Source organism: Mustelus asterias, chromosome 22, assembly GCF_964213995.1.
Source record: "Mustelus asterias chromosome 22, sMusAst1.hap1.1, whole genome shotgun sequence".
NCBI lineage: Eukaryota > Metazoa > Chordata > Chondrichthyes > Carcharhiniformes > Triakidae > Mustelus > Mustelus asterias.
Genome location: NC_135822.1, coordinates 63,107,071 through 63,121,017, shown reverse-complemented (window position 1 = coordinate 63,121,017; position 13,947 = coordinate 63,107,071). Strand labels below are relative to the sequence as shown.

Below are 13,947 nucleotides of genomic sequence, written 5' to 3'. Positions count from 1 at the left end.
AGGATGAGATGGGCACTAGGGGGCCTGAATGGGATATTTCTGTTTCCTATGTTTTTTACGATGTCCGAACATGAGTTTGTCTCCACTCCAACAACCATAGATAGGATGAACGCATCGTCTTTTTCCTTGGGAATGGGAATTAAAAGTAAAGGGTATTGGATCAAGGCGCGGAGGGAAAAATTTAAAGGGGACCTGAGGGGTAACTTCTTCACAGAGAGGGTGGTGCGTATATGGGATGAGCTGCCAGAGAAAGTGGTTGAGGCAGCAACATTTGAAAAACATTTGGATAAGTACATAGATGGAAAAGGATTAGCGGGATATGGGCCAAACGTGGGCAATTGGGACGAGCTGAGGGGGCACCAGAGTCAGCATGGACCATTTGGGCCGAAGGGCCTGTTTCCGTGCTCTCTGACTCTGTAACCAACCCCATGGTTCACAGGACATACCTGCTCTTTTCGCATTTTCTTTTTTGGCACAACTTCAGTAGATTTCTCAGATTCTGAACGACTTCTAACTGATCTTCTTTGCTGTTTCCTTTCTGAAGGACATGAAAGAGAGTTTTAAACCAAAACAAAGAAACTAAAAACTTTGGCATTCGTGTCGGTATGAAATATCAAAAGACTTTGACAAGGATCTATTAGACAGATTAGCTGAATTTGGGATATTCAACAGCTGAGACAAAAGAAAGCTCCACTTCTCCAACAATGAAAAGATAATCCTCTCCGACTTCCCACTACTTTTCCCAGACCCCCAACAAATTGTACTCCTCCCCAGCGCCCCCAATCCCCAACCCTTAAATTAATGTTTAAACCTGACAGTTAAATTAAATAATCACAACACTGAGTGGAGAACAAGAAACTCTTTTACAGCTCGCACTGAAGGTTCACAAAGAGCAGGAAAAAGCCTGGCTTGGCTCAGCCCCAAACTTTCACACAAAGTTCAGATTGGAATTTTATCAGTTTGGCTTCATTCCGTAATCCGGGAGTTGCCTGGCCAAAGCTACTGATATAACAATATGAAACTCGGCATTTTCCAGTTTGGGTTTACACTCACACTTGCAAGTATAGCAAGCCTGCCACACTGGCAGCATCGCCAGAGTGATGCCCTGCGGTGGCCCCTCCTTCCAACACAGGCACACACCCACCCACCCAGACACACCTTAACCTGTGAGTCATCATATCTGTGCCTTCACGCAGCCAACTTTCAGAGTCGTTTCAGGAGTTGAGAGAGAAAAGCCTGCCTGCATTTCAGAGGAATGGTGGGTGAAGAATACAAGATACTGAAGTTAAGGGGACAAAGGTAAGCGTTTACCTGAAGTAGTCAGGTGTGTCTCTCCATGCAAAGAGGAATGAACTTCCCCTTCCCGTTTCTCACTCCGCAGGCTTAACGGGGTGATGAGAACTTCGTTGACGTCTTTTGGCGATGGCTCTGCCTTAATACTCGTCCCCTTCTAGGAATAAAATGATTCCATTACCCACACAAAGCCAAAATCAGCCACCATCACCTCCCTGAGGTGCCCCAAACACAAAGGGAAGTCATGAGAAAGGAGGAAACAAGAGGAAAGGAAGATAAAATGTCAAGTCTTCAAAATTATTTGGTGACAAAATGCAAATTTTAATTTAAATGGACCTTTCAAAGCAATCCAGATCTACTTGTCATTCTGATAACCGTAAAATGATAATACAATTCTGGGGAGATTTTACTTTACTGATAGAAAATATACTGAGAGTTGTAAATCTCTTCCCCTGTTCTGCATCTTGTCAATAAAATTGATACAACACAGCAATATTAGAGGGCATGGTTTTGGGCAAACAGCACAGGGAAGGGGCAACACGGTGGCACAATGGTTAGCACTGCTGCCTCATAGCGTCAAGGACCTGGGTTCGATTCCTGGTTTGGGTCACTGTCTGTGTGGAGTCTGCATGTCATCCCTGTGTCTGCGTGAGTTTTCTCCGGGTGCTCCGGTTTCTTCCCTGAAAGATGTGCTAGTTAGGTGGGTTGACCCGATCAGGCGCCAAACTATGGCGACTAGGGGAATTTCACAGTAACTTCATTGCAGTGTTAATGTAAGCCTTACTGGGTGACACTAATAAATAAACTTTACTTTAAGACGTAGGATACGAAAATCTCTCAATCCAACTAGCAGGTTTAATTTTAATTGTGTATACTTGTATCTTTTTTGAAGTTTCAATTTTACATTCCTCCTGTCTTTCTCAACCATTCAAATAACTTTATCCAAAATCCCAAATATTTCTCTTTGAACCTTCTTCCAGCTCGGATGGAATTCTCTGGTCACATTTTCAAAGCAGTTCTGTAATCAGCTAACCGGATGCTGATTTTGCTCAACACGATGCAGGCATTATTCTGACTGAAAGAATGCCAAGTGGTGAGTCTTCTCATCTGGAATATTTCCGCGGGAATCAAATACACATTACAAACGTTCCAAAATAATCTTAAAAACTCAGGACTTTTTTTTTTGCGGCAAGAAAACGCTCGGCAGGAAACAGATTATCCCAAATCATCACTGTGGCTTTAACTGGAGGAAGGCAGGAGAGAAAACGGGGAAGGAAAACATTATTTTGAAAAAGCCAAGTTCGAAGATTTGCCAAGTGTGTTATCTAATTTCTGTAGATCATTTAAACCAAAGTAGACACATGTACACCCTACAGAACAATGCAAGTTCCATTCACCAGAAGAAAACATTTTTATGTCAACATCCCATCACTCTGGACAACTATGAGACAAGTATAAACAATACATTAATGAACACAGTCAGCATCTCCAGCAGGAAGGTGCATGGCATTTTAATGTGCCCAGTCATTCTGTTCACATTTGGCACTTGGTCACCAACACAGCATCGGTCCACAAGAACAGATCATAATTTTACACATCATTCAAGCTGTCAATGAAGGAATCTTTCACTTTCCGCAAGGACTTCTGCAATTCTCTTGTTGCATATTATGCAAGTACTGATGACAGCACGTGATCTGAGAAAAACTTCAACCACAGTTGTTTATGAAGTACAGAAAGTAGTGTCTGTAGCTGATTAGCTGCCTGCCATCCAAACAAGCAGATAACAGTCTCAGATGGCAGGCGTCCATCCCTAAGCTCAGGAACAACAGAAACAGGGAATTATTCCATTCGTCTTTTTTTTCACCTCAGTTTAAGAACATAAGAAATAAGAATAGAAGTTGGATCGTTGGCCTGCTTGGCCATTCAATACAATCTTGACTTATCTTCAACATTTACTCCGTCCACCAGGTGCTGGCATAGGCTGGGTTTAGTTCAACAGGTACTGGTTGCAGTCTGGTATCTCACTAAACGGCGAGTGTAATGATACTTTGCCTTTAAGAAATCTATTTTAATCATGTCTCTCCGCAGGATTTTGTCGGCACCATGTTGTCTGCAGCCGGTGTCCTCTAACTGATACTGAAGTGACAGACTAGACATCATACTGATTTTAATCTGAACTAATACAGGGTCCTGTGGTTTTTTGGTGTCCCTTGGGATTGCTGAGTGGAGCTTGATTGAGGATGATTGACAGGTCAGGTGATATGTCTGGGGACAGCTACTTTAAAAAAAAATCACAGAGCATTCCAAGTTTTTAGTTTTGTTTCAGTTGCTGCCAGAAGCTGGTGGAAGGAGGCAGTGTCTCTCTGTCTCTCTCGCTCCAGAGGCTTTTTGGTAGTTCCAAGACTGGGGAGCCTCGGAGAATTGATCCAACATTCAAAGGACCAGGTGCCAAAAAGCTGAAGATCCAGCACCATGTGGGAATACTTGCTTTTTGTGCTCAGTCTGAAGAAGGGCGTTTGTCTGCGGGATGGTGTTCGATTTGGAACAACATAGATAGCTAGCTGTTAAGGATTATACTAGATCATGTTTAAATCTTGTAATTGGTAAAAGTTATGCTAATTCGTTGCGTTATATTTTAACTGTGTTCTTAAATAAACTTTGTTTGATGAAAGGTTCCTAGTGGGTCACTTAAATCATACCTGGAGTGAAACATCTTATGCTCACCCATGCCAAAATCAAATGTAAAATTTCGGGTTTAGACTAACTTCATAAAACACCTTGGAATTTCTAGCCTGGGTCTTAACATTAGGCTTTTAAAATGCAATCTGCCAGTGCATCAGAGCTGACGAAGCCAATGCTCTCTCATTCTCCCCCTCTCTCAGACACACTTACTTTCCAGCAGGAGTCACAGGACAGCAGTCAAGCAAGAGCAATCCCAAGTGGGATTCCTGGCTTTCGTTTATTTTCACTTGGCTTCCTCATCGCGGTCATCGGCATCAATTAAATTTCCCTCAAATGGAAGAAAATGGCCCAAGAAAATAAAATATGGGATTCAAGGCGAGGGGCAGGGGGGTGGTGGAGTTGTGCAGCGAATGGATCTCTCAATGGGATGTCGTGGGATTGCAAACAGAGTGACTGAAGGGCTGTTATTGGAGCTTCAAACAAAGGAAACAACTTTACCCATTTAAAACTGAAGACTGACACGGATTCTTATGCCCAACATGCACACAAAACAATTCAATCAATCACCAACAGTCTGCCAACAGATAGAGCAAGGAATATGGGGCAAAACAATCAAATCACATTTGCCTCTTTTTAACCCTTCAAAACAATCTATTTAATAATTACCCTCGTGGTATTCCTCTTAAAGGCAATTAAATACTGATTAGGCAATTTTCCATTGGCATCTTTCTCCTCGATTGCAAGTACCTGATCATTTTTTCTTATGGGCAACACCTCACAGTCAGAGCTGCCACCATTTCTTTTCTCAGCCTGGTTTCCCTTGAGGTTTGCAAGGGAAGGCGGCAGTGATTTTCGAGCCGCAGCTGTTCGCCAAGTCATTTTGGGGGGAGGCTCTTGGATATTTGCTTGCCTTTCGGGTGTGAGCTGACCTGTGTCACTGGCAGCAGGGACCACAAGAGCTGCCTGCTTCACCACTGCCTGGTCACGTGGAGGACTGGACAACGTTCCCAGTCGTCTATTTCTCTTCGCTTCAACGTTTAACGACGTTGCAGTCGTATCTGCTGACGCATCGGGCTTCTCGTCCACATAAATGAAAGTGTACTGTGCTATCCTTTCCTCCTGAGTCAATCTCAATGCATCTTCGACTTGAGCGATGCCAACATCCCACTGAGGACGAATTCGTTGTGCTATTGGCTTCAGAATCTATAAGTGGAAAGTGGAAAGGTTCATCAATTACAATTTATTAATCATCATGCTGAACATAATTATCATGCTACTTGCATTCATTTCTCAATCTACAATACACGCCAAAATGATTCAATAAAGCACTTTTGAAGTGCAGTTACTACTGAAACATAGGCAAACCTAACGACCAATTGCGACAGCCAAGTACCAGACATGACATTGAGATAAATGACCCAGATACTCTCTTCCTTTCTTCACTACAAGTGATTTTAGTTTGAGGAATAAGCTCTTGGATATGATGCTGGGACAGCTCTGTGTCAAGTAGTGTGATGCACTCTTCTACATCCAGCTAAAGCGGATAAAGAGGTTGAACCTCTGAGCCATAAGGCAGCATCTCTGTCAGCACAACAATCCCTCAGAAACTGGACCCTCTGACTCCAGAGGAGAGTTTGCTACCAGTCGGTCATAGTGGACCTACATTGGAAAATAATACTTGTTTATACAGTCCAGAAAGTTAATGGGTGAAGGGTGATATTGGAGCCACTCTTCACTCAGTCTTACATTTATTTAGAGTGAAACAGAACAAGCAGATACCTTCTAACTCAACCATCCAAGTTTCAGTGTGTCTGTGCGAAGTGCTCAAGCAAAAACCAAATCCATGCTCCCACCTGCATATAATGAACGCAACTGATTTACAATTAATACTTGTTCCTGTGCTCTCCGAGTACCACATCAGATTATTCCCTGCTCCATCCAATTCTCCATCAAAACAACTCCTGGATCTTGTCCAGGCTGTCAAGAAGAGTTGCTGATCTCAGTCTTTTGGCTAAAGTGGGGCTAAAGGGTTCAAGGGATATAGGAGGAAGGGGAGAAAACAGGATATTGAATTCAATGATCAGCCATGTTCAAGATGAATGCCGGAGCAGGCTGGAAGGGCCGAATGGCCTAATCCTGCTTCTAGTTTCTATGTAAGATCAAGCATCAGATCAAGCCCAAGATGGGGTGCAATGCTTTATCTGGTCAGCTTGCATCTTACTCGCCTCCCTTGTGGGGACCATGAATTAGATTCAATCTGGATTTTGATTTGTTTTTCAATTCATTTGTAGGACATGGGTGTCACTGGCTGGTCAGCATTTATTGCTCATCCCTAGTTGCCCTTGAGAAGATTAAATAAATAATTGACAAAAAAAAGGAATTGCTGAGTGAACACTGGTCTTTTCTAGCAAGAAAGGGAATGCAAGTGGGGGTTATTGTGAGGTTGAGAAGAGCAATTGTAGATTGGTGTTTGTAAAATTGTGAGGTGCTTTTTCAAAGGTGGTGCTTTTTCTATCTTTAGAAAGTTTAAAAAATGCAACTACAGAGTGCCCAAAACTGAAACATTTGCATCGTAGGGCCAGGCAGCAGTGTTGCCAAGACAACAAACAGGCTTTTGAATTTTTTTGAATTCAGCCAATCAAATTTGAATTAGGCACTTAGATACCAAGAACCCATTAAATTTAAATCCGATGTTTTTGGAACCGAGGATCAATCATATTGTGGGGGATATTGATATGTCATCACAGGTATAAAAGGAAGGGGGCAGTGCGGCGGAGGAGGTGAGCAACTGCCATCTGCCATTTAACAACTGTTAATTCAGCTCTAGAGAGTGAGAGAGTGCAACTGCCATCTGCCAGACTAACAACTGTTAATTCAGCTCTTAGTTTCATTTATATCTTAAGGGAAAGCCCATCTTGATATGGCAGGTACCAAAAAAGAAAGAAGACAGAAGTTATAGACAAAAGAAGCAACAGAGAAGGCCCAGAATATTCCAGAAGAGACAAAATCTGGTTGTAATTTAGAGAGTGACTAAAATTCTTTTTTTTTGTTAATAAGTGGGAATTGTATTTATTTTAATAGCATTCCATTAGGATCGTGTTTTATTCTGTTTGCTAATAGGGTTAACTTGTTCACTGATAGATAAATAAATTGTTACTTGTTGACTTTAGAGAGTGTGTCAGGGAGTTATTTTGATTTAACCACTGGAAGTTGCTGGAGAGCAGATCGTACCAATTCACACTCACTTTTACAGATTATGAGGTGAGGTACTCCTCTTTTGAGTGGTTAGGTGTTTTTGGGGGGGGGGGAAATCAACCTCCGCTTCATAACAGGGGTGAAATAAACAAATTCTAGAGTGGGGTGGGAGAAATGAAATCCAACAAGTTGCTTTTTGCATGAAGATTGGCACAGAAAAATCCAAGTTAAAAGATCAAAGAAAAAAAGCCAGAAGGGAATATACGTAACTGAGTAATTCAAAAATAAAGACTTGCATTTTTATACTCAGTTCACCACCTCAGGGTGACTCCAAGTTCTTTGCAGCCAATAAAATAATTCTGAAGCACCTCCACTGTTTTCATTTTGGGCAATCTGCAAGCTCTCGCAAACAGAAATACGATAATGACCAGATCATCTGTTTCCTTCCTGATGTTATTCGGCATAAAACAGGGAGAACGCCCATGCTTTTTTTCCAATAGCAGTTTGGGATTTTTTTTCTCATCACCCATGGGGAGAGACAAGTCTCATCTGAAAGGTGGCACTTTAGAGTGGGAAGAAAAGCAGTGCAACCTTGGATTACCTCACTGATTTAACATGCGAATTGGCAGCTCAGGTGAGGAGCTCCTCACCATCTCCTTGCACCTGGACACGGTCTCAAATGCTAATCAGGGAGACATTTTGAGCATGTGGAGAACAAAGATGGCCAATCTACCCACATTATTACAAGTTCTGGCAGAACACATTCGAGATAGTGCCAAATCATGCCTTGGGTCCAGTTTTCTTCCCAATGCACAGATAGAAATAGTCCTCAAGTTTTCACCGACTGTGTTGCGTGTGTGATTGGAACAATTGTTTTGTTAACTCCAAAGGCCAATATGGCGCAAACTGCTGCAAGCATTACTTTTCGCAGTCAATTACTTTTCTAACTCATTGGTTTTTATTGCAGTCATAGAATTTCTAGGTGGGTATCGATAAACTGCAAGACCTCAAACACCTCTTACCACGTATATGACAAAATTGTAACTTTTTATTTGCAAACCTTAAGCCAAAATGTCCACCATTCCCCACAGCCTTCCTCATCTGAAACAAAATGTTCGGTCTGATTTTTCTTCAGAATGTTTTCAATTCCGAAGAAACTTGAAAAGAAATAACAGCGACTGCCAGGAATACCAGGGCTCAAGTTGGCTGCTTCCAAACAACACTTACTTCATGAAATAGTCAATCACGAACCAGGGATACACTATATCTCACCAGCTCCCAGTCTTTTCATCACAATCAAGCAACTAATGACTGCTCTACCCACAGGGAGCTTCAGTTAATTTAACAGGCTGTCAAAGTGCTTTCAGAAAGAATTACAAGTCGGAGAGGAGATGACACAGAGGCAAAAATGGAAAAGAAAGTTTCACTACGACACAAATTTTGGACCCAAATGCCTTTTGCCAAAGCTTTTATAATGATTACACAACTGGGATTGTAAGCTTACATTACATTCAACTCAGATTGAGCAAACTATTTTCAATTTTGTCTGCCTTTTGTACTGCCTTGCCATTTTAGAAGGCAAAGACCAGCAACGAAGAGCCAATTTGCCTCTAACAAGTAACGATGTTTTTAGTGGCTCTTTGTATTGAGCTGTTTCAGACAAACAAAAAGCATCATTACAGATCAGAGGCAGAATAACCATCCCCGACACCCAAGCTCATCCGAGAGCAGAAGACTTCGGAGGCATTGAAGAAAGCAGCCATTAGAACATAGAGAACGATAGCGATTGGCAGCCTTCCCATTCCTGCTCAATCGGAAAGGTCCGTCTGCTCAGATCTCTTTGGAGATCTTTTCAATCAAGTGGAGGGGTCCAAGATGGAAGATCTTCAGCAGAGGGCAGGAAAACTGTGCAAATAATACATTAAACAAGCAAATGAAGACAGGAAAACCAAGTAGGATACACAAGTATGCTTTCCCTTGCGGTAAACCTATAAAAATGAACAAACCCAAGAATCAGTAATCCACAGGAACCGACAGAAAATGAAGATGCTGCCCCGTTAACATATTCGCAGGTGCAACTTAATTTGGTTTAACTTTGGATAATTTCTCGTCGTGGATACCTTTTGTTTCTCTGCAGCATTGCTGGCCTGTTTGGCAGTTTCTGCCACAAGGGAACTGTACTGCGAGCGCCCCTTGTAGGGCGCCACACGCTTCTCGTGGATCCAGGCTCTTTCTGGCACCGTCCCAAAGAACTGCACGTGGTACTCCCGAGCACCTGCACAAACAGATCAAAGATTACAACTTCCAAATCAGACAGACTTTGACCATCACCAATCTCTAAGATCCACCTCTAACCCTTGAATTTGCAGGATAAAGGATTCCTGGGCTGAAAGAAAGATACGATTTTTAAAGATGCGCAATCACCAGTCAATGCTAAAAGGTTTCTACATATTTACAAAGAGGAGACACAACTTTGTCATGTGTACACTTCGCCACTGAAACAAGATGTTTTACGGCCTCAGTAATGAAAACGTCAACCACATTTCTGATTGCACTCACTGACAATTTCCAAGGCATCCTGCTTGCCCCATGTTAGCATCTATTGTTCCAGAGTATTGTTCACCCCAGCACCTATTGTTCCAGAGTACTTATGGCTGTTAATTCACTGCCCTGCTGAACTGCTGAAGTGTCGTTGCATGATCGAATGTGGCTGTCATCACTTTCGCTACAACAGCATACGAAAATGGAGTGGTTGGATGATTCCTTGCAATGTGATCTGGTCTCCTTATCCCCTCCAAAAGGTTATTTTTTCTTACCTCCTTTGACAATTGGTCTCCACGTACTTTACACAAGCCAGCCCACCAACTCGTCAAGGACAAGACATCAGAATGACTCAGGGTGACTCAACCTATCTTCTCTGCTCTGGTGAAATGGTTTTGCTTTGCTGGAATACGAGGCGAAATGACTCAGGCAAAACTATTCCTGGTTTATCTAACCCACTTGCTTGGTCCAATGTACTGTCATCCTGTTAATCCCCAACTGCAATGAATTTCCCTGGCTTTTTACAGCATGGTGTTTAATAACAAGTCTTTAAGCATTATTTAGTTGACCTTTCTCGTCCTCAGAAGCAGTCATTAAATTGTCAAAAAAAAAGTGACAACAATTGGTAATAATTTGCGACACTCAACAGCTTTTGTGCAATTTAATATAATTAGATTGTTCTCTCAAAATGGGTCAGACTTTTTAAAACATAAACAGAGATCATCTTGAAATAATCAGAACAAACTTTGTACTCAATATCTTAATTATCCTGCCACATGACTAGAAGCTACAATCAGACACATTGTCCTCAAGGCATCAGTCAGGAGTGTGATGGAATACTCTTCCCTTTCCTGGATCAATGCAGCTCCAACAACACTCAAAAAGCTCAACATCACCCAAGGCAACACAGCCCATTTGATATCCACAAACATCCACTCCCTCCACCACCAACATACAGTAGCAGCAGTGTGTATCATCTACAAGATCCACTGCAGCAACTCAACAATCCTCCTTCGACAGCACCTTCCGAACCCATGCCCTCCACTGCCTAGGACAAGGGACAGCAGCTGCATGGAAACACCACCACAGGGAAGTTCCCCTCCAAGAAACACACCATCCTGACTTGGAAATATATCACCATTCCTTCACTGTCACTGGTCCAAATCCTGGAGCTCCCTTGCTAATACTGTGGAGGTACCTACAGCACATGGACTGCAGCAGTTCAAGAAGGTAGCTCACCACTACCTCTTTGAGCGCAATTAGGGATGTGCAACAAATGTTGGCCTCGCTAGTGGCACCCGCACCACATGAACGAATGTCAAAAGTTATTGAGGAAGCTTCCACAGACTGTCTTTAACATACTGAAAGTTCAAAGTATGTGATAAATCGATGCCCACAGGCATATCACAGAATACTACAGTGCAGAAGAGGCCCTTCTGCCCATCGAGTCTATACCGCAGTATGAAAGGTCCTGACCTGCCCACCTAATCCCACCTGCCAGCACTTGGCCCATAGCCTTGAATGTTATGATGTGGCAAGTACTCATCCAGATACTTGTGAAAGGATGTGAGGCATCCCGTCTCCGCCACCCTCCCAGGCAATGCATTCCAGACTGTCACCACCCTCTGGGTAAAAAAGGTTTTCCTCAAATCCCCCCCAAAGCCTCCCACCCCTCACTTTTAACTTGTGACCCCTCATAACTGACCCTTCAACTAAGGGAAACAGCTGCTCCCTATTCACCCTGCCTATGCCCCTCATAATCTTGAGCACCTCAATCAGGTCGCCCCAGTCTTCTCTACTCGAGAAGAAACAACCTCTCTTCGTGTATCAAACACAGTTAGCCAGGGTACAGGTCCATATTCCAACTGGCAAGTTCCTCGTTGCCAGCAAAACCCAAGTGGGTAAGCTAAGGAAAATAAAGAACTCATCAATTTGGGACCTGTCATTTCCCATTTTGGGGAATGATTGTGATATGAAGTATCTGAGAGATGCTTACAAACAATGACCAGGCAGATCATTCCTGTCGCTAATTACAATAGCACAAACACAGAAATATGCATTTTTGTATTTTTTCTTTTTGTTTCTTCCCATAAAAATGTGGCTTCTTGGTGGGATAGGGAAGTCATTTACCCTCTGCTTTCTCACTCAAGTGCCCAATCTTACACTCAGTTGAGATCTACATGCATACTTTCGAAGAGGAACCCCGGCCAGTTTCATCATCTCTAACTAAGGTGATTGACGCTCATTACAGTACTCCATTTCCACCTAAATTATAACTTCAAATATATTTCTACATCCCATCTAACTGGGAGAGGGAAGAACAAGCTTCATCCACAATAGACTGCAGTATTCTTTTTACCATTCAAACTGACTGTCCACCATCTACAAGGCACAAGTCAGAAGTGTGATGGAATACTCCCCACTTGCCTGGGTGGGTGCAGTTCCAACAACACTCAAGAAGCTTGACATCATCCAGGACAAAGCAGTCCCACTTGATCGACACCCCATCCACAAACATCCACTCTCTCCACCACCGATGCATAGTAGCAGCCATGGGTACCATCTACAAGATGCACTGCATCAACTCATCCTTAGACAGCACTTTCCAAACACACGACCACAACCAGCTAGAAGGACAAGGGCAGCAGATACCTGGGAACACCACCACCTGCGAGTTCCCCTTCAAGCCACTCACCATTCTGACTGACTTCTTGAAGCCCGTCCACCATCCACAAAGCACAAGTCAGGAGTGTGATGCAGTAACCTCTACTTGCCTGGATGAATGCAGCTCCAACAACCTTCAAGGAAGCTCGACAACATCCAAGACAAAGCAGGCCACTTGCTTGGTACCACAGACAACAATCATGTCCTCCCACCTATATATAGGTGGTTGCAGAGTCTATCATCTACAAGCTACAGTCAGCAGTTCACCAGGGCTCCACTGGCAGTGCCTTCCAAACCTGTATCCTCTACCACATAGAAGGACAGGGACAGCAGATGCATTGGAGCATCTGCAAATTGTTCTCAAGTCACACACCATCCTGACTTGTAAATGCATTCCCGTCCCTTCATTGTCGCCAGGTTAAAACGCTGGAATCCCTACATGACAGCACTGTGGGAGCACCTTCACCACAGAGACTGCTCCTGAAGGCGCTCACCGTCACCTACTCAAGGACAATTAAGGATGGGCAATAAAGACTGGCCTTGCCAGAGACGCCCACATCCTGTGAATGAATGTACAAAAAAAAACCTTTTGTTTACATACTGCTATTGGAGAAGTGCCCAGAAAAAAATTCGTTTCATGTTAATAATTCAATTTAAGTACACAAGTAAATTGAAACTTGGCCAAATCTCATTTGAATTCAGTATTATGCCGCAAGCTGCCATAAAGAAGCCACCTGGCTGGTTGTAAAAAGAGAACCGTTTGATCAATATAAAATGAATATTTCTCGAACCACTTGTCAGGCTGCAACTGTAACACTCAAAGCAAAATGCACAGGCAGCATCTGCACATGCTCGGAATAAAATACAAATGTCTTGCACGATTGCAGGACATAGAATCTCACACTACAGAGGCAACCATTCACTCCATTGTACTTGGGCCAGTTCTCTAACAGAGTTTGTTCTTTCTGTATAGCTCTGCCAACTAGCCCCTTTTCTATGTATCCAAGTTCCTTTTGAAAGTTACCATCAAACCCCATCGCCGTTTCTCACATGAGCTGGCTTCACCAAGTTATTGTGGATTTGAGATTTGTTTTTAAAAAGTTGATATAAATTAAGAGGCTGGCAAGATGCTACCTTAAGACTAACAGGCCACATTAAACAAACGTTCTCTCATCTATGCTGAGGGTATGAAAATATCCAGCTAATGACAATTCTAATCTGTAGTCATAGTTGGAGAGGGGGGGTGGGTAAATTTACCAAGTATTTGGCAATTTGTTATGGCCAAGGAAATGAGAGGATTTTCTGCTCCATTGGCTGAACAGAGCAGTACGATTGACACAATATTGTTGCCTTCTTCTGGATATCAATTACTGAATAAATTCAGCACAGCCGCTTGAATCAGCTGTTGCCACGACGTTTTAGGTAGGATGGTATCGGAAAAGTAAAACCACAACATGGCAGGTCAACAGAAGGACAAGATTCAACCGTGTATTGGACAAGCTCAGGATAAATCAATTCAGTGAGCAGTGTCAGAAATTTCACCGTTACCAAGTCAGTGTGTGAAGTGGGCTT

General features: G+C 42.8%; 1 protein-coding gene across 8 annotated transcripts in view; it reads right to left on the bottom strand.

The window, feature by feature from the left end:
* nsd3 (nuclear receptor binding SET domain protein 3) overlaps positions 1-13,947 on the bottom strand; it is a 77,452-nt gene that overhangs the window by 32,540 nt on the left and 30,965 nt on the right. For 5 of the 8 annotated variants that reach the window (XM_078239394.1, XM_078239400.1, XM_078239395.1 and 2 more), the window contains exons 4-7: positions 9,291-9,445; positions 4,642-5,178; positions 1,312-1,450; positions 447-538 (exon numbers count right to left, since the gene is read on the bottom strand). In XM_078239394.1, the coding sequence (XP_078095520.1) occupies positions 447-538; positions 1,312-1,450; positions 4,642-5,178; positions 9,291-9,445 (923 nt within the window). The remainder of the gene's footprint in view (positions 1-446; positions 539-1,311; positions 1,451-4,641; positions 5,179-9,290; positions 9,446-13,947) is intronic. The other 3 variants (XM_078239398.1, XM_078239402.1, XM_078239399.1) reach the window with 1 other exon arrangement.